Here is a 27,950-nt window from a genome sequence, read left to right as displayed (position 1 = left end):
TCATTAAATAAACAACAAGACTTTGGTTTATAATTTGTTTTAGGTTGTGGTCAAGACACACAGTGGCCTCAGAACATGGCGGCCGAGTACGGGCGGACCGTGTGGGATGGGCGGGACAAAGAGGCCAATAACGGACATGAAGAACTCCTGGTGTTTGGATATTCGTGTAAATTATTCCGTGATAATGAAAAGGCATTGTATCTTGATAAGGGAAAGCATCTTATTCCCTGGATGGGTGATAGTAAACTGATGGTTGACAGGTAAGTTTATACCTTGATGGTGAATTATTTTATACTTTATTCCCCAGATATATGATCTTAGTTGACCACCTCTGTATAACATATTTGATGCATTATGTTCAGAAATGATTTTGTTTATTAAATTGTTTGGATATTTTGTGTGAGTTGATACAAGTGTCTCTGGGAGCTGTGGTGGCTGCCACTCGTCCTAACATTACTGTCCTATGAAGCTTCCAACAAATTTTAGTAGGTTGGGTTAGGTGTTGTTACCTATTTGAGTAAATTTGTATTGTCACACTGTTCACTTTTAGTAAGTAAAAAATATATTTTTCTAGTGTATTTGTGTGTGTTTAGACCGAGTATGACCTTCATTTTTGGCGGAAATTAGCCGGGTTTTTTTTGTTTTTTTTTCGTTTGACGTTTTCCGAAAAAAAGTGGCCAAGCGACTAAAAAATAAAAAAAAAACACTAGAAAAACAAAAACCTAACCTAACCTAACCTAACCTAACCGACTCTCACCATATGATGGAATCACCTATTTCTTACCTTATTGGCCTGGTTCTTGTTCGTCCTTGCATTCTGGGATTCTTACACAACTCCACATATGTTGGTCTTTGCCATATTTACATTCAGTCTTGCTCTTAGTACACTTTACTGAGGTTGGAAGAACACCATGTAATCGAAAAAATGCTCTAGTTTCTACGTTTTTTTTCCCTAAAACTCGCAATCAGCTCCATATACTTTAAGTGACATCCATCGCAGACTTCCATGGTCGGAACTGAACTTCAATTTCAAAATATGAGAGACCCAAAATAAAACTCGATTTTGATTGGGCCAAATATACTCTGAATTAAACCCAAAACCATTTTAATTGGTTCCAAAAGCAAAAATGCTTTTGATTGGTTGCGTGATGTGTACACATGCGCGTCATGATTTATGAAGGAGATGCGAGAGACACGCAGTGTTGGGTGAGAGGCAGACGATAATGGCAGGAGGTTGATGGAAGAAAATAGAATTTTTTGGGGAAAATCTATCTCCGTTATTATACATTTCCGCCGGTAATGTAATAGATGAAAATTATCTTATAAATAGACGTCTTATTCGAATATGATAATAGATTAGTGGTAGGAATGAACGGTGTGTAAACGCAATAATACCCCTATTTGTACTGGTTATGTCTGGGTTTATGTTTCAAATAGGCGGATGACCGAAATGATAATCTTACCCAATAAATAATACCCTGTACTTATTTAGGTGACTTACTTCTGGTTTTTCTGGACGCAGGTGATTGTTACTTGTTTAAATCTACAGCTTCGGTGGGAAAGCCTTAATTAATTGGAATATATATTATTTAAGGATATGAACATTACTGTACATGGAAATAAGCAATAGTAATACTTTGTGTTATCCTGGTAAATATTCGGTACAGGTGCCAGGCACGGAAACTACTACATAAATAGGTTTTTTTTATAGTATTTCATTGTTTCTTACGAATTTGACCTTCATATGTGCCGGAAAACAGTAGTTGTAGATCTAATGGTAATATTTCACTTGTTGCCACTAAGCGAATCTCGGGAATTCTCCAGATTGGTTTTTGTCGATTTCAAGAGGTAATAAAGCACTAAATTCAACAGTGAAATGTCTTACAGCAGAAAGGCTGGATGGTTCCATTCATGTTTTTTTCTAAATGATAATAGAAGATACCTTAATTAGTTTAGATTAGGTTAGTTTTGTAGGTTTGATTGGGTATGGTTGGTTTAATTCGTATATTATAAATTATATTTTATTGATAGCCAGTAGCTCCAATTTGCCTGATTGGTTCCCTTTTTAGATGTTTTTTTATAGCTAGATCAGTGGTTCCCTAACACGGGGTCGCATAGAGGTCATGGGGTCCCATAAAGCTCATAGTCCAGGTGTCAAGGACAAAAGGACGTGGCCAACAGGCGCCGTCTCGTTAAGTCGGGACCATAAATTATGGTCAAGGGAATAATGCAGTTACTCTCCTTGTGTCACGTCAGGTCAGTCCAGGGAAGGTGAACGCTGATGACACGTTATGCAGCAGAAAATGGCAACAAATTTCAATGATAGATTCCCTGAGTTTTCTTACGGAATCTTTGGCTTTTGTTCAGTTTCTGTTTAAGACAGATGTAAAACAGTGTGGCTCTTTTGTCCTTAAAATAGCAGAATTACAGGCGGACAATGAGGCAAGGGAGATTTTTGCCATCTATGATGACATATCAATGTTTTGGGTTATTTATCAAATTGACATTCAGCGGTTAAAAATCAAACTATCGAGATTGTGATACAATTTGGAAGTTCCTATGTCTGTGAGGAAGCTTTCCTGTCAATGGTATTTATAAAAAAAATTATCACCGTAACCGTATATCAAACTTAAACTTGGAGAATTGTCTATGTTGTTTAATCACATAATTATACCCCAAGTTAGCAGAAAATTTATTAAATGATAATACACAGACGTTATATATGAATTATGACTGATGTAACTTGTATTGAAAATTAATTTGATGATGCACACAAGTTGTATACAAAATACTGTACGTACAGTATGACAGAGATGTAACTAAGAAAATTGTATGTTAGGTTGCTTAACCATGTAATTATATCCCCAGGTATAGAACATTAAATGATCATATATGACAGAGTTGTAGCCTATTTCTGTCAGTGTTTACTTTTAGACTTCTCAATTTGTGATACATTTTCCTTACTTGTTTTGAGAGTAAAATACGTTTATCAATATGTCAGTCTTTACTCTAAGGATCTTCATATATACAGCATACTGTATGTGATGATTTGGGGTCGTACTGGATAGGCGTCAGTACTTGACGGGGTCGCACTGGAAAATGCTTGGAACCCCTGAGCTAGATGATGTAAATACTAGTATTTGAGGTTAAGCAAGAGCAGGAATTTCTTTTATGTAAGTTATATATTGTAGCATTATCTGGTAAATCATTCTTTTGATTAATGAATTGCTGCCAAAATGTTTACTAATTTGAAAGGTTGTAATGCTTTATGAATCATGTAGTGTTTTCTGGCTGTTCTGTCAACTATAGTACATGTAGGTCCATCACTTGCTGTTAAGTACAGTAAAGTAAATTAATAGTGTTTTTCCTTGCTTTGTTAATGGACTTGCATTTTATGCATTTAAAGAATGGTATTTTAGGTAAAATCCTGAAGACAGGAAACTATTACCAAGATGACCTTAGAATACTGTACACTTGTACTGTACTGTACATACTCTACAATTTTTCTGTGTGTTTTCTGCTACCTGATTTACTTTCTTTGAATTACCTAGAAAGAAAATTTCTAAGTAACATTTCAAAAGAAGCAAACCATTATTAATATGAAGTTCTTAGAACTATTCCCCGTACCATCCCTGTATGTACTGTGTTGTTTCGGAAGCTTGAAGCAAATAGGCCACTGCTAACTTTTCCATGTTCCCAAACCTAATTTGCATTCTGTGCTTTAAAACAAACTGAGCTAAGCTATTACCCTCTCATTTGTTGACTGGGGTGTTGAAGGGAATGTGTCCAAACTAAGTTATTTATGCATATCAGACTTGCCTTTTTTTTAGGCAAATCGTGGTGGAGTAAAGAAAAATACTTTACAGGATATGAAATCTTGTTTTAAATGTTCACGTGAAGAGATGGTGTGTGGTATTGTACAGGTAATTAATGAGCTACCATCCATGCTCTTCAGGTATGATGTACGTGGTGCCTTGTATGACCTAACGGGAGCTGAGTCAGGGGGTGGAGTAGACCGATGGGAGGGCCTGACTGAAGAGGAGCGAGCAGAAGAAGAAAGGTGTGATCATGAGCGCTATTTAGCTCTCTATCATGATGAATTACAGTACCAGACTAATCAAGGTGAGTTTAATTTCTGGTCAAAAAAGCACTTGTATTTCAAGGGGTGAAATACTGTACAGTACTGTACTTACAATAATAAAGATATGAGGATGACTGTCAGTTTTAAACTTTGGATTCTTAATTAAATAATTTACATTGTTTAGTTTTTAGCTTGAACCTCCCCGAAAAATATGTTATTGAACTGAATAATGAGTGCTTTTTTAAACAGTTACAGTAAGTTTGTGCCTCTATGGTTTTTGGGTGATAATGATTTTTATATTGCAAAATACAGACAAAAGTAGTCCTCTAAAATAAAATTGTTTCCTCCAGCAACTGGGTAATATATGGAGTAGGGAAGACAGGACTATTTTCATCACATGAAAGATTAATGTTTCCATTTACAGAACAGATGAAATGTTGCAGATACACATTTCCAATAATGTGACACTGACACACAGGGAAACCCTAAAGAACGTGTAAATATTCTGATGTTGTAGCGTGAGTTTCGCATAGGTACAGTACCCGTTTACCGCAAAACTTATTCTGTACAATTGCTCAGCCAATACTTATTTATGATTACCCTGCTAATGGTGTTAGAGAAGTTTAAGGAATTTTAATTCTTTCTGTTCCATCACAAGTAAATTAGCCTTCAGTTACAATATGAAAGATAGACTAAACTGAGGAGGGTAGCTACAGTCTACAGTACACTGTATGTGAAGGAAAACAATTTGGAAATGTTGGGGACATCATTAGTGTAACAGCAGATATCTCCCTTTGGGTGACAGAAAATCAGATGTACAACAGCCAACTTTATTCTTGGGGTAATGGTGTATATATCTGTGACAAGTACACAAATAGTCCTCAAATACAGTATGTCCTCACTATGTGTTATGTACGTACAGCACATGGAAATAACAGGTGTGGCCTAGCAGAGATAGAATGTCGCATATAATATTCATGAATAAGGAATATGTGGTTAAGGCAGCACGTACCTATAGAAGAGAAACGTAATATTGTACTCTACTGACGTGTATTAAGACAGCACCTTACTGGCAATATATATAATCACAATAATATTTCATGCACTTATGTTCAAGCTTGAAGAGGTAATTGACTGTGTATTGCCAGTGAAACAATGTCTGTACTCACGTATGATTTCTTATGTCCCAGCGTAGATCCCAGTCTTAACACTGATGCCCAGCCAGCCTCTGACCTGCCCCACCAGTGCAACGATAATGCCTGTTGTGCCTCGCATCTTTACCATGTGGGGTGGGAGCTGATATGGAATTTTTTCTTCGTTTAATCCGTGCTACCCCCAGGCTGTAATGCGCTCTAAAGGTATTAGATTATGTGAGGAGCCAGTTACCGTAAAGTGACGTTACCAGTCATTGCAGCTAGTCCTATGACAAACCAACACATTTACCTGTTAGCTGCCAACACCCTGATGAAGGCGAGCTGAAGCTGCTTTAAGCCTATAGGGGCATCGCCGCTTTCTTCCCCGAGACCATGGTGTGTCACGAGGCCTCACTGGCAGCGCATATGGCGGTAACAAATAGATAAATCAGTGACTATAAGACTTAAAAATATATTTGATTTTTCTGAGATTTTACACATTAGTACTAACTTTTACCACTGTCACAGACTTTATTCCTTGTGTAATTTATAAAAGTAGAATATGATGTAATTTAAAATAATGCTCATACATAGCCCTATCTATAGGTTGTTTTTTCCACTCAGATGAGGAAACCAAGCGATTGATGGCAGAACTTGGTTCAGATGTATATGCCTACAGCCAAGTAGGTTTCAACTACGAGGGACAAGTGCCAGTGGGTGAGACACCTGTCCAGATGGAGGAACCTGTGGCAGAACAGCAAGTTCAGATTCAGAATGATGAGCCTGAAGTTAATGACCAGCAAGAGCCAGACACAAGATATTTCCCAGAGGCTGATGAGGACACATTTGTTCCTCCTCCTGAACTTAATGTTCCACATGGAATGGTGGTGGTAAGCAATGACCTTTGTTTTTTTATAAAGATATGTAATAAGAAACAGCTGCTAACTGAAGTGATTCTCTCATGCTGGAGGAAGTTTAGGGGGGTCTCACCCATGAATGTATGGTCTTTTTCTCTAGTAAATGATGACATTGGTGCTTATGATCATCAAAGTCTTTAACCTTTCTTATGAAAATTATAAGATTTTCCTTTAACTTTGTAAAATCCCTCTAAAACTTCATGGACAGGTAGATAATCATAATATATTTCTTTAATTAATATATGTTTTATATTATTTTGGATTATGTTAAAGATGAAAGGTTCTGATTGAAATTATCATGTAATTTTGCAACTTTATTTGAGAGGAGATGTAAAACACTGTTATGGCAAGAAACTTACCAGGATTGAAGTATTTTTTTTTATAAGTGTTTAATCCGGACAAGCACATGTGAGTGATGGGAGTAGGTGGGTCATTTGATTATGGTTATCAGTCATTTTTCTCCTTTGTGTTTCATGCTAATGACATTTTATCCATTTTGGGAGCACAGTTGTGTTTCCCACTATCCCACACACCCCTTTGTTGCATTCACAAAAAGTAAGGTGCCTGTCATGTTGACCACCACATGGTATTGTTCCATTGAGTTGAGGAACTGGGTGGGATTTGTAGAGGTTTATATATAATGTGCTTGTGGTTGACTGTATTCCTTGATTTTGGTGGAAAATTATGACTGGCTGAATTGGTTGTGCCAGGCATATTTGGAGTGACTGTTCTCTTCAAGCAGAAATTTGGTATATTGATTGTTTGTTTGTTTGAAGAATTAAGTGTTTAACTTTTAAGTATAAATATTTGACTATTGTTAAATAGATCTCTCATACTGTAGAAACTGTACATCCCATTTGACATCAAATCATATACCTGTAATGCTATCTTCTTTCCACAGCCTGAAACAGTAAAACAAAACAAAATCATTGTGAAGACTTCCAAGTTCATTGTTACACAAGGAGGTCAGATGGAGATCGTAATTAAGACGAAGCAGGCCGGCAACCCTATGTTCAGCTTCCTGTCATTTGATAATCCTCTTAATGCCTATTATAAACACATGGTGGCAATGATAAAAAATGGCAGGTAAGCTTTTTTTGACCTTTTGCTTCCTCATTCAACACCTCAGCTCAACTGTCTTTTAAATGTACATAGTTACTTAATGATTTGATAATTTGGGTGTGTATGGATTTATTCCTTTTAGTGATGAATCGCCCATATAAGCTTCCAAACGTAATTTTACTTTTTTAATCTTTCTTCCTCTGCTCTTAACTTAGTACTTTGTGTGTGTGTGTATTTGTCTGACACTAGAAGCTTGATTTCTTTCCAGTTGCACAAGTATTTTGTCATTCATTTAGTTGTAAGCTTGTAAATTGTTTTTTGATATTAAAAGTATGAATATTTTCCCCTCTGATTGTTTTTCTGTAGATATCGTCCGGCTGATGAAGTTGAGCAGGTTAAGACTAGAAGAGACAGTGGAGGAAATGGTGGCCAGTACTTGCACCCAAGTCTTTCGGCAGGCATCAAACCAGACCTTGCTCCAGGAACCCCCATCCCAGTTCATAAGCCATCAGCGGACTGTGCATATTCAAAACTAATCCACAAAATAAAAGAAAAACAAAAAAACACGGCAGTTGTAGAGCGCATAGATTCTCCAGCTCCTTCCTCACCTGGGGTGTCTGTTGTAACCTCAACACCTGTTGCCACATCCATTGCCACATCTGTTGCCACACCCATTGCTGCAGCTGTTGCTGCACCTGTTGCCACACCAGCAGTAGAAAGTGTTGATTTGCAAAGTCAGGATAAAAAGAAAATCCAGTCAGATAGCACACCTGTTGGATCACCAAAAGTTACAAGTTTAGTTGACTATCCTTCTTTCAATCGAACCAAAGACTATGATTCTGAAGATGATTTAGATGGAAAACCAGAAAGTTCTATAAGCACTGCAGTAAGCACCAGTGAATATAGCAATATAAAATGGCCTCCACCAGATGTTCAGATGGTGATAGACAAGATGGCAAGCTACATTATCAAGAATGGTGGAGATTTTGAGGCAATGGTGCGAAGCCGAGGTATGTGGCTTCATGAATTGAAGATGATTTATATGGTTGTAAGATGAAATTATAGGTTTGAAATTTTATATTCCAGGTGTAATGGTATTTTGATTGAAGAAATGGCAACTCGGATTTAAATATTTTTCGATGAATTACAAATTGAATTTAAAGAAAGCATGTTAATCTTACTTGTGGAGGTCAGCAGATAAACTCGCTCTTGCAAAAATCACATGGAGATATGCTCTTAAGATTTACCCAAATTGAATTCAGCTCAATACAGGGTATTCCAGCCAGTATATTTTTTAGGCAAGAAACTTATTTAGGCAAAATAGGCCTTTCTTTAAGAGTTGCAAAATAAATCCTTATTTTCTTTTCAGATGATCCTAGATTTAGTTTCCTTAAAAAAGATCATGAATATTATCCATACTACCGCTGCAAGATCCGTCTCTACAGTGAAGTGTATGGTGACATCTTTAAGGAGGGAACAGAGGTGAGTTTGTTTCTTCTAAGGTTGTTGATGACATTAAGTGCTTGTTTATTCCAATTTTCAGATTTCTCATAAGAGCTGTTCATTACTTTTCCTGCTATATTACAGAGTGGCTAGAATCACCTGCAAACAAACACGTACGTTTGCTGTCATTCATCCATTCTTACTACTCCAGTAGGGATGAATGAAGAGTGGGCCTGTATTAGTGTGTTTGCACTTGACTCTGGTCACAGTACATAGAAGTTTCTGTATGATGATATTAATTGTAGGTTTGTTAAATTTAAGGATAAGATTAATTTCATTTTTAAAATATTCGGGACCACCGAGCTCATTGCCATGCTTTTCTGATATTTGTGGTGATCACAGATTGTTTACATTGGATTTATAGTTGACCTGGAATCCCTGTCAAATACTTTGTCTTAAAATTTTTGTCTTGTGTATACGAAATGTGGAGTGTACAAGTTACAACCAAGATTTTTACAAAGCCATTTTTTAATGAAAGCAAGTGTCAGTTTTTATTCATAGTTTTTACATTTACAATAAATAGTCTTCCCTGCATCACCAGAAAAAGATTTGTTCATGAGAAAATATTGATCCATGGTAAAGAAATTTTAAAAGCATGTTTATTATTCTTGGACAATTGGATCCATTTGTGAAGCAATGTCATTTTCACCATTACTGTACTGTATTAGCTTCTTTCAGCATGAGATTATATTCTAATCAATTGTACACTAGTTGTTATCGATTCCCAGTTCAGCAGTGAATTGTAGTTAAAACTTAATACCCCACTAGTGTTGCACTTACGAAAACTGAATGAGGACTAAACAGCTCCCACCAAACAGTCCTAAAAGGCTGTTACCTTTCAAAATGAAAAAGATTTTTTTCCCATCAATGTAGACTCGAGTAATTCAGACTCCCTTGTTTGCTGCCATTCCCTTAAAGTAATGAATGACACAATGCACAATACTAACTCAATATTTTAATTATAAATCAAATGCTTTCTCAAAACACAGCCGGCGCTGGTACAACGTTTGATGGGGACTGTAGATGGCACCCACAAAATGGATTTTTTGGGTGTTAGTGAGCAACAGTGCAATCATGCCCAGCAAAAGGAAAACAATAAAGTACGCTTTACAAAGAATTGTTGTCTGGTTATTAACTGGGTCTTCTTGTTGGCTTGAAACCTTTAACCTTTGCATCGTGTTGACCTGAAAGCAAATATGTATTCAAAACTCATACGTCAGAGGAAAAATATAGTGACAAGGTTCTCAGAATGCATTAGTGACTTTTGATATTACTGTTTACTTTCTTGTTGGCCAATTATCTTCTTATTTCTTGTAGATTGTATATTCATTGCATAACTATCAAGTTACTGTAGCTGTGCTCATGTTGAAGCATTTTGATACCTCTGCCCTATAATGTCTGAGTGATGGAAACTACTTCTCTGACTAATCTGCTCTTCTTAGGTTTCTGTGACTAATACTTTTCTTCTGGTGTGTTACCTTTTGCTTCATTTCTTTAAAGACTCCTAAAGTGAGATTATTTAAGTGTTATTCTACATCTTGTATTCTTGTAGTAAATCTTATATCTGTTACCAATATCCATATCTCTTAAGAGTTCTTTGCCAATCTTTAGTTTGTTAAAATATTCTTTCTAAATGCAAATTACTTTTTTTCTAACCAGAATCTAACCATCATTTCAGCCTTGTGTTAGTCCTGCTTTTGTTTGAGTGCAACTTGTGCCTGAATTTTCTATACTGTATTAACTTCACAAATATTCCTTTGTGTTTAATATATATGAAATTAAACAAACAGGCTTTTGCCGAAATCTCTTGAGATACCATAACGTTCAAACAGCTACCCATTCTTATTTAAATTGTATTAGGGCATGCAGTTGAGTCCAGCACTAAAGGAAATTATACTATATTGTACCTAGGATTTGTGGGAACACTTGAAGTTGGGGTTATATCATCCAAAGATGAACCACACTATCCTAACCTGGAACCCTCTCCTCCGTAGCATTAGGATGGTTTAAGTTAAAATAAGCTGGGGTATCAGCACACACAAGTCCTCCTTCATTCATTGCCATTCAATCACTCAACTGCTGTACTTAGAAGTATTCTTGTATGGGTTTAAGAAATTAATTTTGCTTTACATTTTTTTTTATTTCAAGGCCAGCACAAACCAAGAAAAAAGTTCCTCGGTGAACAGTAATGGGGCAACTGCTGGAGGCGGCAAGAAGGAGAAGCGTAGTAACCCCAAGCAGCCCTCGACCATCAGTTTTTCAATAAAATCTCGGGAACAAGAAGTCAACCTGGACCGCCACTCAACCTTTCCTGTGGAGTCCTCGTCAACTGACGATGAGGATATGGAAGATGAAGAGAGGGAGAGGAGGAGAATAGAAAGAGAAGAAAGAAGAAGAAAGAGAAAATTGAAAGAGAAGGAGGAAAGAGAAAGACGTGAGCGGGAGGAAAAAGAGCGGAAAGAGAAAGAAGAGAGAGAAAAGGTGATGGAAAAGGCAGAGGAATCAACAGATGCTTCGGGTGATAACGAAGATGTTTATGACATTTTTAAATATGGTAAGTGGAAGATTCATCTTAGTTTGTGTTGGTGGGCTTTTCAGGTTCATCTGGATCTTGTAGTGGATGTAAGATGATTATTTATCATTATTTTTATTATTATTGTTGCTACTAATGCAGTATTGTTTGTTTATTATTAATATTATTATATTAATTTGTAATATTGTTATTACTGTATTATAGATTTATATTGCATTATTTTTTTTTTACTAATATTATATTTATATTATTATTGTTGTTATTGTCATTGAAATTTTTATTTTATTATTACACTTGATCTTACATCAGTCCTAAGCGATGGGTGTATTATTCCACCCAGTGTACAGGGTTAAAATCATGGAATCCCCTAGACACTGGTGGCTTGGAGTATTTTGTTGATTACTTTTACATTCCTGTTAAAACTAGAGTCCTAAAAAAGAGTCTTTGGAAACTAGTGATCACTTGGGTCTTTCTGCTAAAGAAATGTTTAATTCAGAGATGAGGAGTATTCCTCTTCATTTTGTTCTTCAGGGGATTTGGGTGATTACAAGAGGTGAAGTGTGCCAATTGCTTTGGAAGTATACATGAATCGGTGGTTAAGCATAAGGTTTTCTGTTAGAATTTTTCACATCCCTAAAATTTCGGGTGAAATATAATTCTAGATTTCATGCAGCTCAATTATTTCATTCCAAATGTTGTGGACAAGAAGTCTGAGGAAGACCTTTGGTTAACCTCATAAAATTTGTGAGTTTTTCCAAGAATGATTCAGAAACCTCATCAGAATATATTTTAAAGCTGTAGTGTTACACCTGGGAAAGGGGATTTTCTTCTCTGATGTAAAGCCCACGTAAGACACAAGGAGCTGAATTCTATCTTGTAAATTAAAAAGTACAGTACAGTACTTTAATGAGAGTATAAGAGCATTATTGGAATGTTTGTTTGCAGCTTCAGTGATGGATTCATAAGTATTTCCCATGCCCTCTTTTAGATTAAAGTGGAGTTAGTGGTGGAACATTGGATGATTGTTGTCATTGTAAGTTCCTTCAGATCATGCAAGATAAACATTTTTTTTGTTAGGACAGATCTGTAAAATCAGTGTTGGTTGGTTAGTTTATTCTTTGGAGGTGGTGACCAAGATAATTTGTTGTCAGCATCTGAGACAGTTACACACAAGTATAAAAGGACCTTTAGCTGCCATTTTCTTCCTAGGAACATGAGAGCCAAGCTCAGGGGGGTAACATCATGCTCTTTGTAGATAACATGTCTGTTGTGGCAGGTGTCCAAGTTGGCTTCATAAAGTCAACACAGAACTTTTTTATTCAATTAATCGAGAAGAATCACAGTTCCAGGGATTACCCGGTACTACAACAGAAGCTCCTGTTGGCCAAGCAGGATATTGTTCCCCCTCCTTCAGCAGTCTCAAAAGTCTTGTCAGGTTCCTCTTCTGAATTTGAGTTGGGGAATTTTTTGCTGTCCATGAGGAGTATTGAAAGTGTTTTTAAAACTTAGTGATGTTATCTAGCAAGGTTTCCTGTGGATTCTCTAAAGACAGTTTTATTCTTGAAGGCCTTTCCAAGTCAAGTAGGTTAGTTGGTTATTATTTTGGTGCCCTAGGTTGTGATTCATAGTCAGAGTGGCGCTTGTAAGATATCTCAAGAGTTAATAGGTAACAGCTGTCACAGCTGGCCTGAACAGCCATGGCTGAAGAATTCGTATGCTGTGCATCATTTGTAAGGGCTCAAATTTTAGGAGAGTATAACTAATCAATGGATTAGTTCCAGCCTCCAGTGTTTCGGTGTTGACTGGGTTACAGTCCCATAGACTTGGTGAGATGATACTCCAGTCACTTAGTCCGGACTTGGTCATAAATTGGGATTTTCAGGATCAATCCCACATTTTTTTATCACATTACGTATAATGATTTTCTTTTATTTTGATCATTTTCATTAATTTTCTATTTTTTGATTAATTTTGCTTATTTATGAATGGCTTTTTGGAAATAGAGGAGAATGTGTCCCTTTAACTTATATTAAAAGTTTATCAAACTTTGTTACAAAATTTTAGTCTATACGAGGACTTACAGAAGTGTACCTACAGTAAATGTACTAGTCCTAGAAAGTGCAGCCAAGATGTTTGGGGTTAAGATGATTAGAAAGAAGAACAAGAGGAGGGAATGGTGTGATGTGAGGCTGATAGTGTTAGTTAAGAGAGAAGGATGTACTGTACTGTACTGTATGAGCACCCATTGAAAGTAAGGAGTGATGAAAGAAAGGAGGAGTACTGTAGTATAGAGAAACTAATAGGGAAGCAAAGAAAATTGTAAAGTATGCATAGTAGTAAATAAAAGATTGGTAGAGGTGTTGCCATAAGTTACTAAAGAGAACAAGACACTGTTTTCTAGAGAACTTGAAAAGGGTGAGAAAGCCTGAGGAACAAATGGAAGTGGTAGTTAAGGGTGAAGGATACACTGATGACAATAGAGGAAGTGTAAAGAAAATAAAAATATTTTGAACAATTACTAAAAAATCATGAGAAAGAGGCAGAGTTGGTTTGTGTGGGATGTGGTGGAATGATGACTATGTAAGTGAGAGAAAATAGAGTTATGAAGGTGAGGTGAGAGACTGTAAATAAGCCTAAGAATGGTGGGTGGATGGAATCACTATGGAAGAATTTTAACCCCTTCACTCTGGGGATGCCACTTTTAGTATTTTATTTGGCTAAGGCCGGACGATTTTATTCAGCAGAGAGGGGACGTACACAAGTAGATAGAAAATGGGAGGAGGAAAATATATGGGATGGGGAAGATGAGTGTATAGATTGTACTTGACAGAAGGAAGGAAGGAAGGAAGGAAGGGTACTGTTTCAAAAGAATGGGAAAGAGCAAATGTTGCTGTCCAAATAAAGGAAAATGTGATAAAATTGAATGCAGTAGTTGTAGGGGCATAGATGTGTTGAGAACATAAAAGGGAAAGTGTATGGTAGGGAATATTGAGAGAATTGATGCAAAAACAAGAAAATTTAAAGAGCGTAAGTTTGATCTTACTCAACCACCTGTCTCGTAAAGATGACAGAGAAGATTGCAAGGGTTACAAGTTCAGCATATTTGCTCTTGGTTACTGCAAGTTAGTTATTGTTGCTACAAATAGTGGAAAAAGAAAATGTACTGGAGAGTATTCTACATCTCTGTTTCATTCCAGCCATTAAACAGAGTACAGTAAGGCTAACACGTGAAGGATAGTCTCCAAGCATTCAGGTCACTTTACATAGTTGCTTATTTTAGTTTGGATAGCCAACAACCGGGCTCAAAAGATTAATTAAAAAAAAAATATTCCACATTGGTATGATCATGAATTTGGTGAAGAGTTGTTCTTTTAATTTTGCTGAGAGAAGATTAAGTTGCTAAATTTGGAATGGGTTATGTGATTTGTAGTACTTAATGAAGTGAGAGTGATTGTAATGGTGTATAAAAAAGTCATTGTTAATGTTGGGTTGTATTGAACTTCAAAATATGTAAGAGAGATCTAATGTGACAGCCACACCAGCATCTAGAGTTCATAAAATCTGTGGAGAAGGTGAGTGACTGATATGTTGAAGGGGCTTATATTTGCAGTCACACCATAAATCCCAGAGGGAAAAAGGCATGAAAGATACACAGAGACCTTGAGGTAGAACTTATTTGTTGACATTATATTGGAATGTGAACCATTGTCAGTTAATATGGGAAGTTTTCTTAACACTTCTCTGCATATCTGGCTGGTAGTACTGTAATTACTTAAGGTGTCAGAAAAGCTTGTTAGTGTGATAATATAATACAGTCTGACTAGGAGAACATGAAGTCCCTCAGAAGTTGATTTCAATGCGACAAGAAAAAGCAGATTTTCAAAAGAGTTTTAAATGAGGAGATGCAGTGGTAGTGTGAAGGAGAGAAATACAAGATGTAAATGATAGAAGAAATGACTGGGTCATGCTTAGGATTAAAAATCAGGTGAAGACTATGGCTAGCTCATCTTTGGTAGAGGAAGAGCACAGTGTGAGGTGGCCTGTAGTGAGAGTAAAATACTAAGAGTGAGTGAAGTAATATTGAGGACATGAGATATATTTTCACTTCCTCTTTGTATTAGTTAAAAAGATGCCAATATGCAGTACTTTACAATGATATATGACAGGCAATAGACATACTGTACAGTGTATGTGAGCCAAGTGATGATGGCATCATCAGAGACTAGTAAAAGTATTTTGAGAGAGACAGTAAAGAGACCTATTTTAATCATTGTACGCTAGACCATGAAGGACAAAACAGATGTCTCACTATAACTGTGATTTAATTATCAGTGTTTACAATTTTTAATTAGTTAAGAATTTGCACACACACACAAAAAATTCATTTGTAAATTCATTCACTAAGTCCTTTAGTGATTGTAGTGATTTGGAATGTACCCTCCAGTGTTGAGGGGGATATTTAGTGGAATTTACATTACCAAGACTTGGAACTGCATAATGGCGAGCTACAGGATGCTACACTGGACTTGGTGAGTATTTGTGGATTTTTATAATATTGTAGAGTTAAGTGACACATCCTAAAATTGGACTGACCACGGGGTGCTTGACCTTTTATAGTAAAGGTTAAAGAAAGTAGCCTACATTTATTATAAACAGACCAAATTATGTTTATTGGTTATACAATACTGTAATGAAGAAATGTTATAAAAGTCAATTAGGAACCACAATAAGTACTTAGAAAGCACTTTTTTCACTTGTAATTTAGTTTGTCCTGTCCTGTGGACAGCCATGTTTTATCTTTGTAAATGAATTAAAATTAATAGTTTTAAATGTAAAGAGTCGAGTTTAAATTTTATTATAAATTGTTATTTTCTAGCATTGTTGCTATTTCTGAGGTCAGTTTGACTTGAATTCACCTTTTATTTTGCACAGTGGATCCATGATGAGTTAGGGAAATCAGAATTACTGCTCTTGATATAAACTGTAATTGAATGGTGTACTTCCAATAGCATTAAAACCAAAGTGAGATTAATGGTACAGTATGCATTTTTAAGGTAAATCTTCAGCTCCATAACAGTCCTTGGATGGTTAATGATGCACCCCTTTAAAGCCCCATTTTCCTGCAGGTCATTCAAACTGTATAACATTGTCTTAGAGGATTTGTTGGACCTATTATCATGTTTTTGTTGGTTTAGATATGCATTTTGAAATAGTAATGCTGTATGTATTACTAGAAAATATATTTGTATCGGCCAATAACATCAGTTCTTTTTTAATATGAAAAATCCCTTTTTGTGTATTTGTCTTCATCTGTTAATGTGTGTAAAATTTATTTCATAGCACAAGAGATGGGTAATGAAGCCGAAACTGCTGAAGCACCCAGTCACAGTGAAAAACACCGTGAAGATGAACGCCCGAGAGATGACAGTGTTGGCTCACACCGAGATGTGTCCCATGGTGTATCACCTGGTCCGTCTCATAACTCGTCCCAGTTCTCTCAACCTGAGAAAAAACAACAGGAGCGAAGAAAGAAAGCAGCCATGTTCCTCTCTCGCCTTAAGAAAAGTGGTGGAGAGGATGAAGTTCCTGCTCAACCAGTTTATGGTAGGACACTTCTTGATTTGGATTTTTTAGATAACCAGGGATTTCTATTTTCTTTTTTAAGTAAAGTAACCTTGCGCTCATGTGGGATAATTACAGGAAGACTGTCATTTCCTGTCCGAGAACACAGTACTATACAGTACCCTTTACTTCTGTATTTTCAAATTGATAAACCATCCACAGTTAATTTATATTGACAAAAATTATTTATATGAAATACTGTACAGTGCTGTACAAGTGATATCCCCTTTAGCTGGAATAACTGCTGCAGAGCTCTTCCGGGAATGAGAGATTTCCGGGTAATGAGACGACTCTGTCAAACCTGAAAGAAAATCTGGGTACTGGGGAAAGTTTCTCGGAATTTTCAGGAAATTGTGTATTATTTTATCCTTGGAATTTGTTCCCAGACCCGAAAAAAACTGGAGTCTCTGGAAGTTTCCAGGATTACACATTACAGTATTTCATCCTCAGAATGTGCTCCCAGACCCGGAAGTTTTCTGAGAAAATGCGTCTGATTTTCAACTTCGGAAACTCGTTCAAAGACTTGGAATTGAGAGAGTTTTTCTGGAAAAAAAATCCAAGCCAATTTCAATTCCAGGTATTGGAGAGTTCCGGCTAACAGAGATATTACCACAGTACTGTACTTTTATATTTAAGGCTTAAGAGGGGAGGGGGAGAACGAATAAAAGCTGCATTATTTTCCTTATACAAAAAGGACAGGAAGGAGACAGAAGTCAAATGCTGTGTAAGGGAACAATTAAAAGGTATAATTTTGTAGCCAATAAATTATTATTACTGCTCATAACCAACTTGCAGGAATGTGGCCCAAGTTTTATGTAGGCCAAGATGCTTACTTTTCACTACAGTAATCATGTCCTAAGTAGAACTGGTTAAAATTAAATCTCATCCTAGACTGAAATAAGCTTTATGTTCAGAGGCATTATGAAAGGTGTTACAGAGTTACTACAACTCCTGTCAGGCCAGGACCTGCAGGACTTAACAGCCCCACAAATTTGGTTTTCACAACCTCTTGACTTATTTTTTTCAACAGGTCCACAATTGCCACCCGAAATTGCTGCTCAGATGCTTAACTCTGCTTCCCAATCACCACGTTCTTCCTTGGCGAGCACCAGACACTCCACACCGTCAAGATCTCGCTCTCATTCCACCAGTCCTGGCCCTGGAATCCCTATGCCTCCTAGAGAGGAGCCAGCCCCTCCACCACCCCCTCCACCTGCTCAATCTCCCTCACCTCCCAGAGGAACAGAGATACATGAATCAGTCTCTAACATTATCCCCAAAAATAATTGGTAAGTAAATTTTTTTTATGAACTCTTTATTTTATACTTCTTATATTTGGTTTGGATGAACATACATGCATATTATGCATATTTATTCCTTGTATAAAGTATGTGTAATACATCTTAAGTTGCACTGTTTTTTTATGCAAGTTTCAGGCATTTGAACCATTTATCACCAGGTTCTGCACAGTTTTCTGATTTTTTATAAATTTTGGTACACACCATGGCATTAGAGTTGGACTTTCATCCTCATCAACGTATTATGGTTATTTACCACATTTGCATGGGTTACCTGATGGCAGCCATTGGACAATACCAGAACAGGATGTCCCCACTCACCATTGCAAACTTTGGATGCCAGCAGAGAACATGGGATAGGCACAGCTCTGGCAACCCAGTTGTTGTCAAGCATGTTGAAGTAAATTTTTAAGGTTGGATGCCCTTCCTAACACAAGGTGGAAGACACGGTCACAACTCCCTGGCAATTATGACAAAGGTGGACAAGTTGGTTTGGCGAACAAAATATGTAGGTCATGTGAATCACATTTTTTTTTTTACCCCATTTTTCTAGGTCCAGAATTCAGAACTGTAAATGGATATTAAAAAAAGTGGCAATATGTTGTTATAATGCTGGTAGAGGCCAGCAAATGAGTATCGTTACTTATATCTGTACTTTTATATCAGAATGTCACATGACTTTTTAATTTAGGATTGGTGTAAGATACACAGTGAAAGTGTTAGGAGATTTACAGGTAAGAGTGGCTGAGGAGATTTACAGGTAAGAGTGGCTGGTGTAGTAGTGGAAGAAATTTGGGGTAAATGTTGAATGGGACTGGATGGATAGTGGGAAATATTTGGTAAAAAAAAGTAATGAAAGTCTTAAATATGCTTGAAGGTGTGATGGGCAGACAATATAATGTAGATGGCTGCTAACCCTTTGAGGAGGGTGATGGCAACCCACTGGTTAGATTAATATCGAATATTAAAAAATAAAATAAAAATCCTAAAAACATAGTTATCTTGCCATAGACTTCAGATTTATGCTGTCAAACATGAGTAAATAAAGAAACCTCTAAACCAATGTCAAGAGTTACATAAGCTGACACAGGGCTTGTGAATGCTACCTCACCACCACCAGCATATTCCTCATCCTTCTCACCCAAATTCCCTTAAGATTCACTAGAATCACCTTCTTCATTTATATTACTGTCACTATGCTGAGGTCATTCTAGTTTCCTGAGTCAAATATAATGGCATCAGTTTCCTCCTGTGTGGGGTGCTGCACACAAGTGGATACGGCACGTCTTGACTCGCCCAATGGTCCAGCCAATAATGATGGGTGAGAGGCCTACACTGCCTTGTTGCAGTTGCCAGAAGGCTCCACAAAGATGCTCAACAAAAATAAAGCGTGTGAAATTTAAATGGGGCCCAGGACATGTCAAATGTGTTGGAACCCTCAATGCCACACCTATCACAGGATATATCGGAAAAGGATTGAGCTACAAGAGTTTGAGCTGAATATTAAAAAAGAAAAAAATGGATCCATAATTGGAGACTTTAATGTGATACTAGTAAGCTTAATTCTTTCATCGCTAAGCACTCCCGTGCTGGTGCACTCTTCCAGCTCAGCAGTATCTTACTCTGAGAGGACCCCTCCTGAAAGCAGAAACAGTGGACCGGCCCTATCAACCACCTAAGTTCCTCCCACTATCCTCGTGGGCTGGCAGAGGCATCTCCAAGAGTGTAATTTGGGTCTAGATCTACCCAATGTTTACTAAAATGGAAAACCCATTCATGTTACCGATGCAACCTGCGCTGAAAGACAGGGGGGGTTAGAGTTTTAATAGAAGAAAGTCCTAATTTCCTGCCTTCATAGATTTGCCAATCAAACATAGGATGACTCTGTAAGACTGCAGCATAGGATTTACTGTATGACTTATCGGTAATACAAGGATAAAGCTATATATTGTGGTAGATTTATGGGGGGATACAAAAAAAAAATTGTGATCCACAGGAAATTAACGATGAATTCAGAATGATGGCCCAGCCCTCTTACTCACTTGACTAGCCTTTGAGTGAATTTTTTTATTGAATAAATGAAATAACAGGTTGCTGTTTGGAGTCTGACAAAGAATTCAATTATCCATTAACGGATATGCTCAGCACATTGTAATAGGTAAAAAAAAATCGCCTCTGGGTACCAGGTTCGATCTGAGGCCACCACAGTTGGTAGTCAGGCAGCTTACCCACTGGACCATGATGGACTTCAAAACTAACCCACCTTAACTCTTTTTTGGGGGGTATAACCCAACTGGGCACATGTCATCGACCCACAACAGGGCTGAGGGGGCGTAAAAATGAGAGTAAAAAGAAATTAAAATTAGTAAAGAAAAAGATTATATTAATCTAAGCCAGGAAGATGCCGGAAAACCAACTTTTTGAAGTGAGACAGATTGTAAGAGTACGGAAACACAGAAGAGAGCAGAGCATTCCACAGTTTAGCTGTGTGAGGAAAGAAGGATGTCTATACAGCAACGGGTTATTCTAGTGTGACTAACGTCCACAGAGAAATGGTGGGCACCGCTGGCAAGATGAGTGTTACGAGCCCACGGCCTTGCCGGCGGTACACGGATGCCAAATCCACCAAACATTGCCCGTTTAAGTACCTGTACTTGTAGCTTAAGGTTTCCCCGCCTACCATTGTGGGCCTGGAGAGTTGGGGTAGCCCGCCTACACCCAGGTCATAGGGTACTGTAGTTAGTGTTTCATGATGAAATCAAGTGATTAGACCGGTTCATCATAAAGGAAATGGAATACTTTGAATAATTACTTTTTCTCACATTTCCCTTTCTTTTCATACCATGTCTTACTCCTTAGAAACAATCTTTGTGTATTGGTGGACAAAGGATTTAATATAACATCACTCATGTGAATCTGTAAAGAGAAGCTATAGTACCTTTTTTAGTTCACAGTTTCACTTTGTAACTTGAAATCCTGAGATAACCAGAATTTGTGTTAATCTCTTTCTGATTTTAAATCATAAAAAAAAAGAAATAATAATTTATTTTTTCTTCCATCTCAGGGCCTCCATTCCAGAGCCCCCAGTTGGTACAGAGATTGGTGAGCGATCTAAAGCAACAAGTCTGAAAGAACCAACTGTTTTGTCAGGTATGTATCCATGTGATATGTTACACTACATTTTCCTCAGGACTGGTGTGCCTCTAGGGTCACTTAATACTCAGCAAGACAGGAGGGAGAAAACTTCTTGAACTTATTTAACAAGAGTGCCTGTTCTTACCTGCCAAATGACAGTCTGATTTCAAGAAGGTTTTTTCCTCACTTAATCACTCTCAGTATGATCTTGCTGAAGAGCATTTTCAACAATTTTAAGACTTAAAATTTTGAATTTTTTTACAGTTTATCTGCAGCAAAATATACCACCCAAATTTGTATTGTTATACAAGTTTTGATTTTCATATAGCAAGCACTTAATCCTTGTGTTCTGTGGTGACTTGCTGCAGGTAAACATTTCATGGGACAAGTGTCCCTCATATGCTGCAGTTATCTATGGTCTTTTTGACTTGTTGCAGATGTGTTGCAGTGGCTCTCTGCTGTTGATATTTCACCGTGGGCAGCCGTGCAGGTGTAGGTACGGATCGCCAACAGAGAACTGCATTTATACTTCCAGTGACTTGTTGCAGCAAAATTAGCTGCTCAGTGCTCTAGTTGTTACAAAGGGTTTATCCCTGTATTATTACAGGCAGTGGCATTATTTGGATCTTTTAGAGGGGCTGTAGGACTTTCGAGAGATCCAGCTTGGTTTTCCTTGGCTCTTCAGTGTCATAATCGAGAACATTGATAACAGGAATCGTAATAACAATGACTGTGACTGAGTAATGAAGGGGTAATGTCCTGTCAATCCTAGACCCCTCCTCCCATTCCTACCCATCTCTTCCTTTTATCATGTCAGTGTTCAGGTTCCTTGGGGTCGTCACCATGTGTTTCTTTCTGCCGGGTAAGTGCAGGTAAGTAAGTCCCTAGTCTGATAGAATGAATGACAGTTTTTCAATATATTGAGGACAAGGAGTTGATCTCTCAAAAGACCATGTACTTTCTTAATGTTTTCTTGTAGTTACTACAGTACTACTTTAGGTAAGGCTACTGCAGTTAGAAACTTTTTGTTTTATTTAGTCTTGCAACAGTTATCCAGCGCATACAAATTGGTCTCTTGAGAATGCCTCAAATATGGATGATTGGTTTGCTACAAAGACTACTAAATAAATTTTGTACAATATTTGCTGCTTCAAGTGTGTGATTATCAGGTTTATACATGTCTGGGTCATAGGAAAACACCAGTGGTGAATGAAAAATGCTTTTCTAGAATGTTGTTTTATTTTAGAATAAGTTGTAACAACAGGGAGTTTATTTAGTTGTCTGTTCACAGGAACCAGTGAGGAGGGACGAAGAAGTGAAAGTTTGGAAAGCAGAAGGAGTAAATCCCGGCCACTAGAAGTGCCTCACCGGGAAAAGTAAGAACTTTTCTCTGAACTGGAAACTAATGGGGAATGTTGCAAGATAAAGCAGAATGTGACAGGAAAGGGCTAGAACAACAAGTAGAAATATCCACATGTTTTCACTCATATCCTCAACTTGCAAATGCCATATACAAAGTGCATTTGTAGCATTGACATTAATTCACAGCATCAAATTACATTTTACTGTCTTTGCAATGTCGACTTATTAGGTTCACTCATGTTACCACTGTTTGTGATTCTACCATTCTTCCTACTTTATTTAATGTAATTTTCCAAGACCTCACTAATTCATCAATACTACTTAATTTTACTATGGTCAATGTTCTACTCATTCTCTTACCTTCTGAATGGTTGTCATAAATCTTTCTAAACACACTCGCCCGTTTACTTTGTATGCCCATGCCATCATTATACACGCGTCCATTTGCCTGCCAGAGACCTTTTGATCCCACAAATTCTTACACATTCATTCCCCTAATTCTTATCAACTTCTCGAATCATGCATAATGCCTCTCTATTTATTCATATCTGCTACTCATTCTATCACTACTCTGATATACAGGAGTCCAATATCCATATATAAGAACTGGTACAAGCATTTCCTCGAGTCATCTTCCTTTTATGAACTCAGGCTCAATTTGTCAAGTCCGTCTAAAACACTTCCAGCCCTTTGTTAATATCACTATCACTGTTAAGAAAAATATATATACATTTTACATTGTAGAGTTTTACTTTTGCTGTTTTTGGTGTTTGATCCATCATCTTTGTGATTTAATTGTTTTCTATTTACTTCATATACAGTAAAGTATTCATATATAATTTCATTAACTACTTTTTCAGTTTTAATGGGACTGAATATGGCATTTCACGGAATCTTCCTTTCTTTTCCCTCACAGAACAAGAAGTCGTAAAAAACAGCGCCATGGACGGTCAGAAAGCTGTTCCCCAAGTACCCGACGAGATCGGAAGAAGCGAAAGAGGTCAAGGTCAAGGTCTCGTAGGCACAAGAAACGCCGCTCACGATCTAGGTCTCCCAAGTCTCATGGGTATGTATGCATTCCAGAAACTGCTGTATACATCTAGGTGACTCCCTATGTTTGTGTGAAATAGTATGCAAAGAAATATTTAGGGACCAAATTATTCTTTGTATTTATATGATGTTGCTTTTGGGATTTATGTGAGGTGACTGTTTGGATATACTGTAGATATGTTCAGTTGATAAAAACTTGAGTGTATTCAAAATGTAAACAAAATTGAATCCTCCTATAGTCGATCATCTCACAAGAAGAAACGACGCAAGCATAGTACGCGACACGACCGAGAGCGTGGGGAAAGAAGAAGTAAAAAATCCCGAAGACGCAGCATTTCATCATCCTCGTCAGGTTCATCAGGGCCTTCGTCCTCATCTTCCCAATCATCGTCGCCGTCAGATAATGAAGTTCAAGTGATGTAAGTACAGTAATAAATTTAAGACGAGTGAAATATAATATGGGTATATTTTGATGTCATTTGTGTGGTTGGATGTATAAAATGGGAGCTGTAGCCACCTGGCTTTTGCAGCAACCATAAGTGCTTTGGTAACATTTTCAAGACCTTTAGTTACTGGTAGAGCTTTTGGGAACTAATTACAGTGGTCCCTCGGTTAACGAACGGTTCGATTAATGAAATTTCGGTTAATGAATTGCCTCCCATAAGGATCATCAATTCGGTTAACAAACAAAACTTCGATTCACGAAATCCTTATGAACAACATGTTTTGTTGTGAGCATCAGCTGATCAGCTGATGGGCTCGTCTGCCAATTCAGTAATCTGTTCTATGTTTACATTCATTTCCAGTGATCAAGAAAGTTGTGCTCTTTAACATTTTTGCATTTTTATATTAAAATTATTAGTCATTTTAAAATTTAGTTAGCATATTGATAATATATGCAGTACAGGGAACTAGTGTTTTGGGCGCCAATCAGCCACTTGACTCAGCCACTAGGCGTCAGTTTGGCTTTGTTGACAGTGGAGTGAACATCTATTTTGTTGGTGTCTTGAATATTTTTGCATTTTTACATTGAAATTATTGGTCATTCTGAAATTTAGTTAACATATTGATAATATATAGTGCAGTGTTGATTTAAATAAAATAATCTTGAATTACACCTAGTGAACTTAAAATTTTATTGGTGAAATGACGGCATCAAGCATGGGTCCCCTGAAAGGTGATTTCTCCTCCATCCCCACTTCCTTCTCTTCTCCCTTCTCCTCCACCCCCACTTCTAATTCCCATCATCATCATCAACCAGGAACCTTCTACATACACACCTCAAAGTAAGTGTACTTTACTGCATTTTTTTTTTTTTTTACTTTGTATGTATTTTTCTGTGAGCTGGAACCAATTACCCAATATCCACATTGATACACTGGGTTCGGTTAACGAACGACTCTGTGGAACGAATAGTGTTTGTTAACCGAGGGACCACTATATAGAGGTATATTTCGGGCAACAAAATGGATATGTTTACAAATTCCACTTTGTACTGGGTAACTTCAGTCAGAAGTAGATTTAACATGGAGTAAATGGGAATAGGTTTCAGTCCTTCATTATTCTGTATTTTGCATACACCAAAAAAAAAAAATTGCTGCCAAAAATATATATAGTATCTAATCATATAGCATACATTTTATGTACACAAAATAGCTCTTTCCATCCTCTACGTCACATGATGCCAAGAGTGGGCAACACAGTTCACCCAGGCCTTATTGCCAGAGTTATACCAGTATTTGATTATTTGGGGGGTTACTGTGGATACCACTTTTTTTTTTCTCTCAAGAGTTGGTTTGGCTGGGGAGCTAGAACCACAAATGTTTTCCTTCCTTATTTGGCTAATGTAAAATATTTGAATGATTGGTGTGAATGGAACCAAGATATGGGATGTGAGTTTATTTGAATGCATTCTTGGGTGAGGTGTCCAGGTATGTAATAAAGTGAAGTATGGCGTGGCTGCTGCAGTGGCATAAAAGAGAGGCTGAGTGTGGTTTATGCTTTAGTGTTGTTTTGTGCTTTTGGGGATTTATCCCAATTCATGGTAACTGACACCTTTATTTCCAGGCTGTAAGTCTAGCAGGTATTTAATGTTTTATGAGAGGCTTTGGATGATATGAATTACACAGATGGTTTCATCTTGGAAGAGGGAGAAGATCACTTAAAAGTACAGTACAATAAAATAGCCAAATCATCTAAAACTGTCATGAAGCAGAACCAAATCATGTGTAAATGGCTTTTTTTTTTCTTCTTTTTAATCATCTGAAAAATACAGTGTTTAGGATGGCAAAGGGTTATTAGACAGATGATGATCGCACCACATGTAATGTATCTCACTTTTGTTTGTGTTTCAGAGACTCGCCAGCCCACAGTAAAGGAGGTTCTCGTGCTTCCAGTGTGGTCAGTGTTGGGGCTTCTGATCATTTACATGCCAGGTATGAAGTTTGTATTTCACAGTACTGTATAGGGTGGGTGTTTTTGTTTATTTTTAAGTCAACTAAGAGATCTTGACATCAGCTAGAACTTATTAAATTTTAAAGGTGTTTTATGATTTTCCTCTTTGTGTGTGCGTGAATGCGTGCGTATATGTGTGTGTGTGTGTGTGTGTGAGAGAGAGAGAGAGAGAGAGAGTTGTCCAAAAAATTGTGGCAAAAACCTCATGATACAAAGGTATTTCATCCCAAAATTGAAATCGATTGAGTTTGCGAAGTTATTAAACAAAAATCAATTTTGTGGAGATGGACTATAGCTGTGAAAATTGATTTGATGTAGTTACTAAAATTGGTGAGAAATATATGCCACCATAGTTGCAATTATCAGTATTTTCCCCGAGACTGCCCTTGACCAACACAAAGTAGCTGATAGTCTTACTAAAAGAATCATTACCTCCTGTACTTGAGTTAGAGATATGGAATTAAATCATGTGTCTTTTTGTGCAGAATAATAACTTCTACTCTAAGAGTTTGTAACAGACACTAAATAGGACTGCAAGAATTTGTAGAATATTGAAAACCATAGTAAGACATTCAGTATCTAATATCTGTGTATATTTTGTTTTTCAGTTCATCGGTCAACAGAATTGCTGAAGAATGTATATCCCTTCCCCCCACACCCCCCTTGCCACCAGCTCCTCCTCCTCCCATTACTGCTCGTCTTGCTCCTATTGCAGAGGAGAAGGCAGGAAATGGTGATAATTTGCTTGATATGTCAGCAAGTGGAGGAGCACTAAGTGGGGGGGAAGAAGTGAAAGAAGAGAAAAAAGAAGAAAAGAAGCATCAGTTTAACCCCCAGAGTAGTGCAGCCATGGCAAAGATTGCTCTGGTTAGTTGTGATTTATTTATTTTAGTTTAGTAATTTTTTTGCTATCATTCATTTGAGAGCACTTTATCATCTTATCCTTAGAGCCTTACTCTCGTAGGATAATGGCCACAAGAGAAGAACTTCCAGGCTCCTATGCATCCCCCCTACACACATACACACACTAATTTAATCTTTTTTTAATGAAAGTATCGTGTTTTGTACATATTTCAAATATAAATGTTCTAAGTCAGATTCTTTGGTCAATGGTCAGCTCCCCAAAAATTGTGATTAAAGTACCAGTAAAGTAACTGACCATATTTTAAGCCAATGGCCCTCAGGTTATTGACATTCCAAGAAATGTTGAATTTGTTTTGTACCCATTCATGACCATAGGAGGCAAAAATCTCAACCAAGTTAAAAAATTATTTAAACAATGTGTATACACTATATACATGCTCTGAGTCGATTGTACAGGGGTATTAGAGTTTGATATTTTGTAATGACTAATGTTTTTAATTTCTTTTACTTTCAGGGTTTGCGTGCCAAGGTTCATGCTCTGTTGGATAAGGAGAGCAAATTGTGAAGTTCATCAGGTATCTGCAGTTTATAGTATAGTATTGTGTCCAGACTCAATGTGATATAGAATAAATTTCATAACAGATTACATTTCTTAACAGTTGTTCATTCAAAATGCAGTACTTGACTAAAAATGAAGGATTTGATAATTGATGCCAGTGTATGTTTTTTGGTATTCTATCAGTTGTAATGACAGTGTCATTATTATTATGTTTATGTATATAATTTTTTCACTCCACATCAGTAAGTGTACCATCACTGGTTAGCAAGGTTGAGGAGACTACAGCCTCGGAGAAGAGAATTAAAGGTCATTAATAAAAAAATGGAGATAATATTCCTTGAATGATTACTCCTTTTATCTTCTGTCACCTCATCATT

General features: G+C 37.1%; 1 protein-coding gene across 2 annotated transcripts; it reads left to right on the top strand.

Annotated features, from left to right (window-relative positions):
* Positions 1-49: 49 nt before the first annotated feature.
* LOC121859718 (splicing factor, suppressor of white-apricot homolog) lies at positions 50-27,904 on the top strand. 2 transcript variants are annotated; one of them, XM_042356655.1, is made up of 17 exons: positions 50-260; positions 3,956-4,122; positions 5,839-6,104; positions 7,033-7,217; positions 7,560-8,203; positions 8,563-8,675; positions 9,686-9,796; positions 10,845-11,250; positions 16,570-16,833; positions 17,882-18,140; positions 21,214-21,299; positions 22,576-22,660; positions 23,563-23,712; positions 23,936-24,115; positions 26,051-26,131; positions 26,759-27,017; positions 27,529-27,904. In XM_042356655.1, exons 1-17 carry the CDS (start codon positions 76-78, stop codon positions 27,577-27,579), a joined length of 3,492 nt encoding a protein of 1,163 aa, XP_042212589.1. In that variant the 5' UTR covers positions 50-75; the 3' UTR covers positions 27,580-27,904. The 2 variants fall into 2 exon arrangements, with proteins under 2 accessions (XP_042212589.1, XP_042212591.1); XM_042356657.1 differs by lacking the exon at positions 9,686-9,796.
* The last annotated feature ends 46 nt before the right edge of the window (positions 27,905-27,950 follow it).

Source organism: Homarus americanus, unplaced genomic scaffold, assembly GCF_018991925.1.
Source record: "Homarus americanus isolate GMGI-L3 unplaced genomic scaffold, GMGI_Hamer_2.0 scaffold27231, whole genome shotgun sequence".
Classification (NCBI taxonomy): Eukaryota; Metazoa; Arthropoda; class Malacostraca; order Decapoda; family Nephropidae; genus Homarus; species Homarus americanus.
This window is presented reverse-complemented; position numbering and strand designations above follow the sequence as displayed.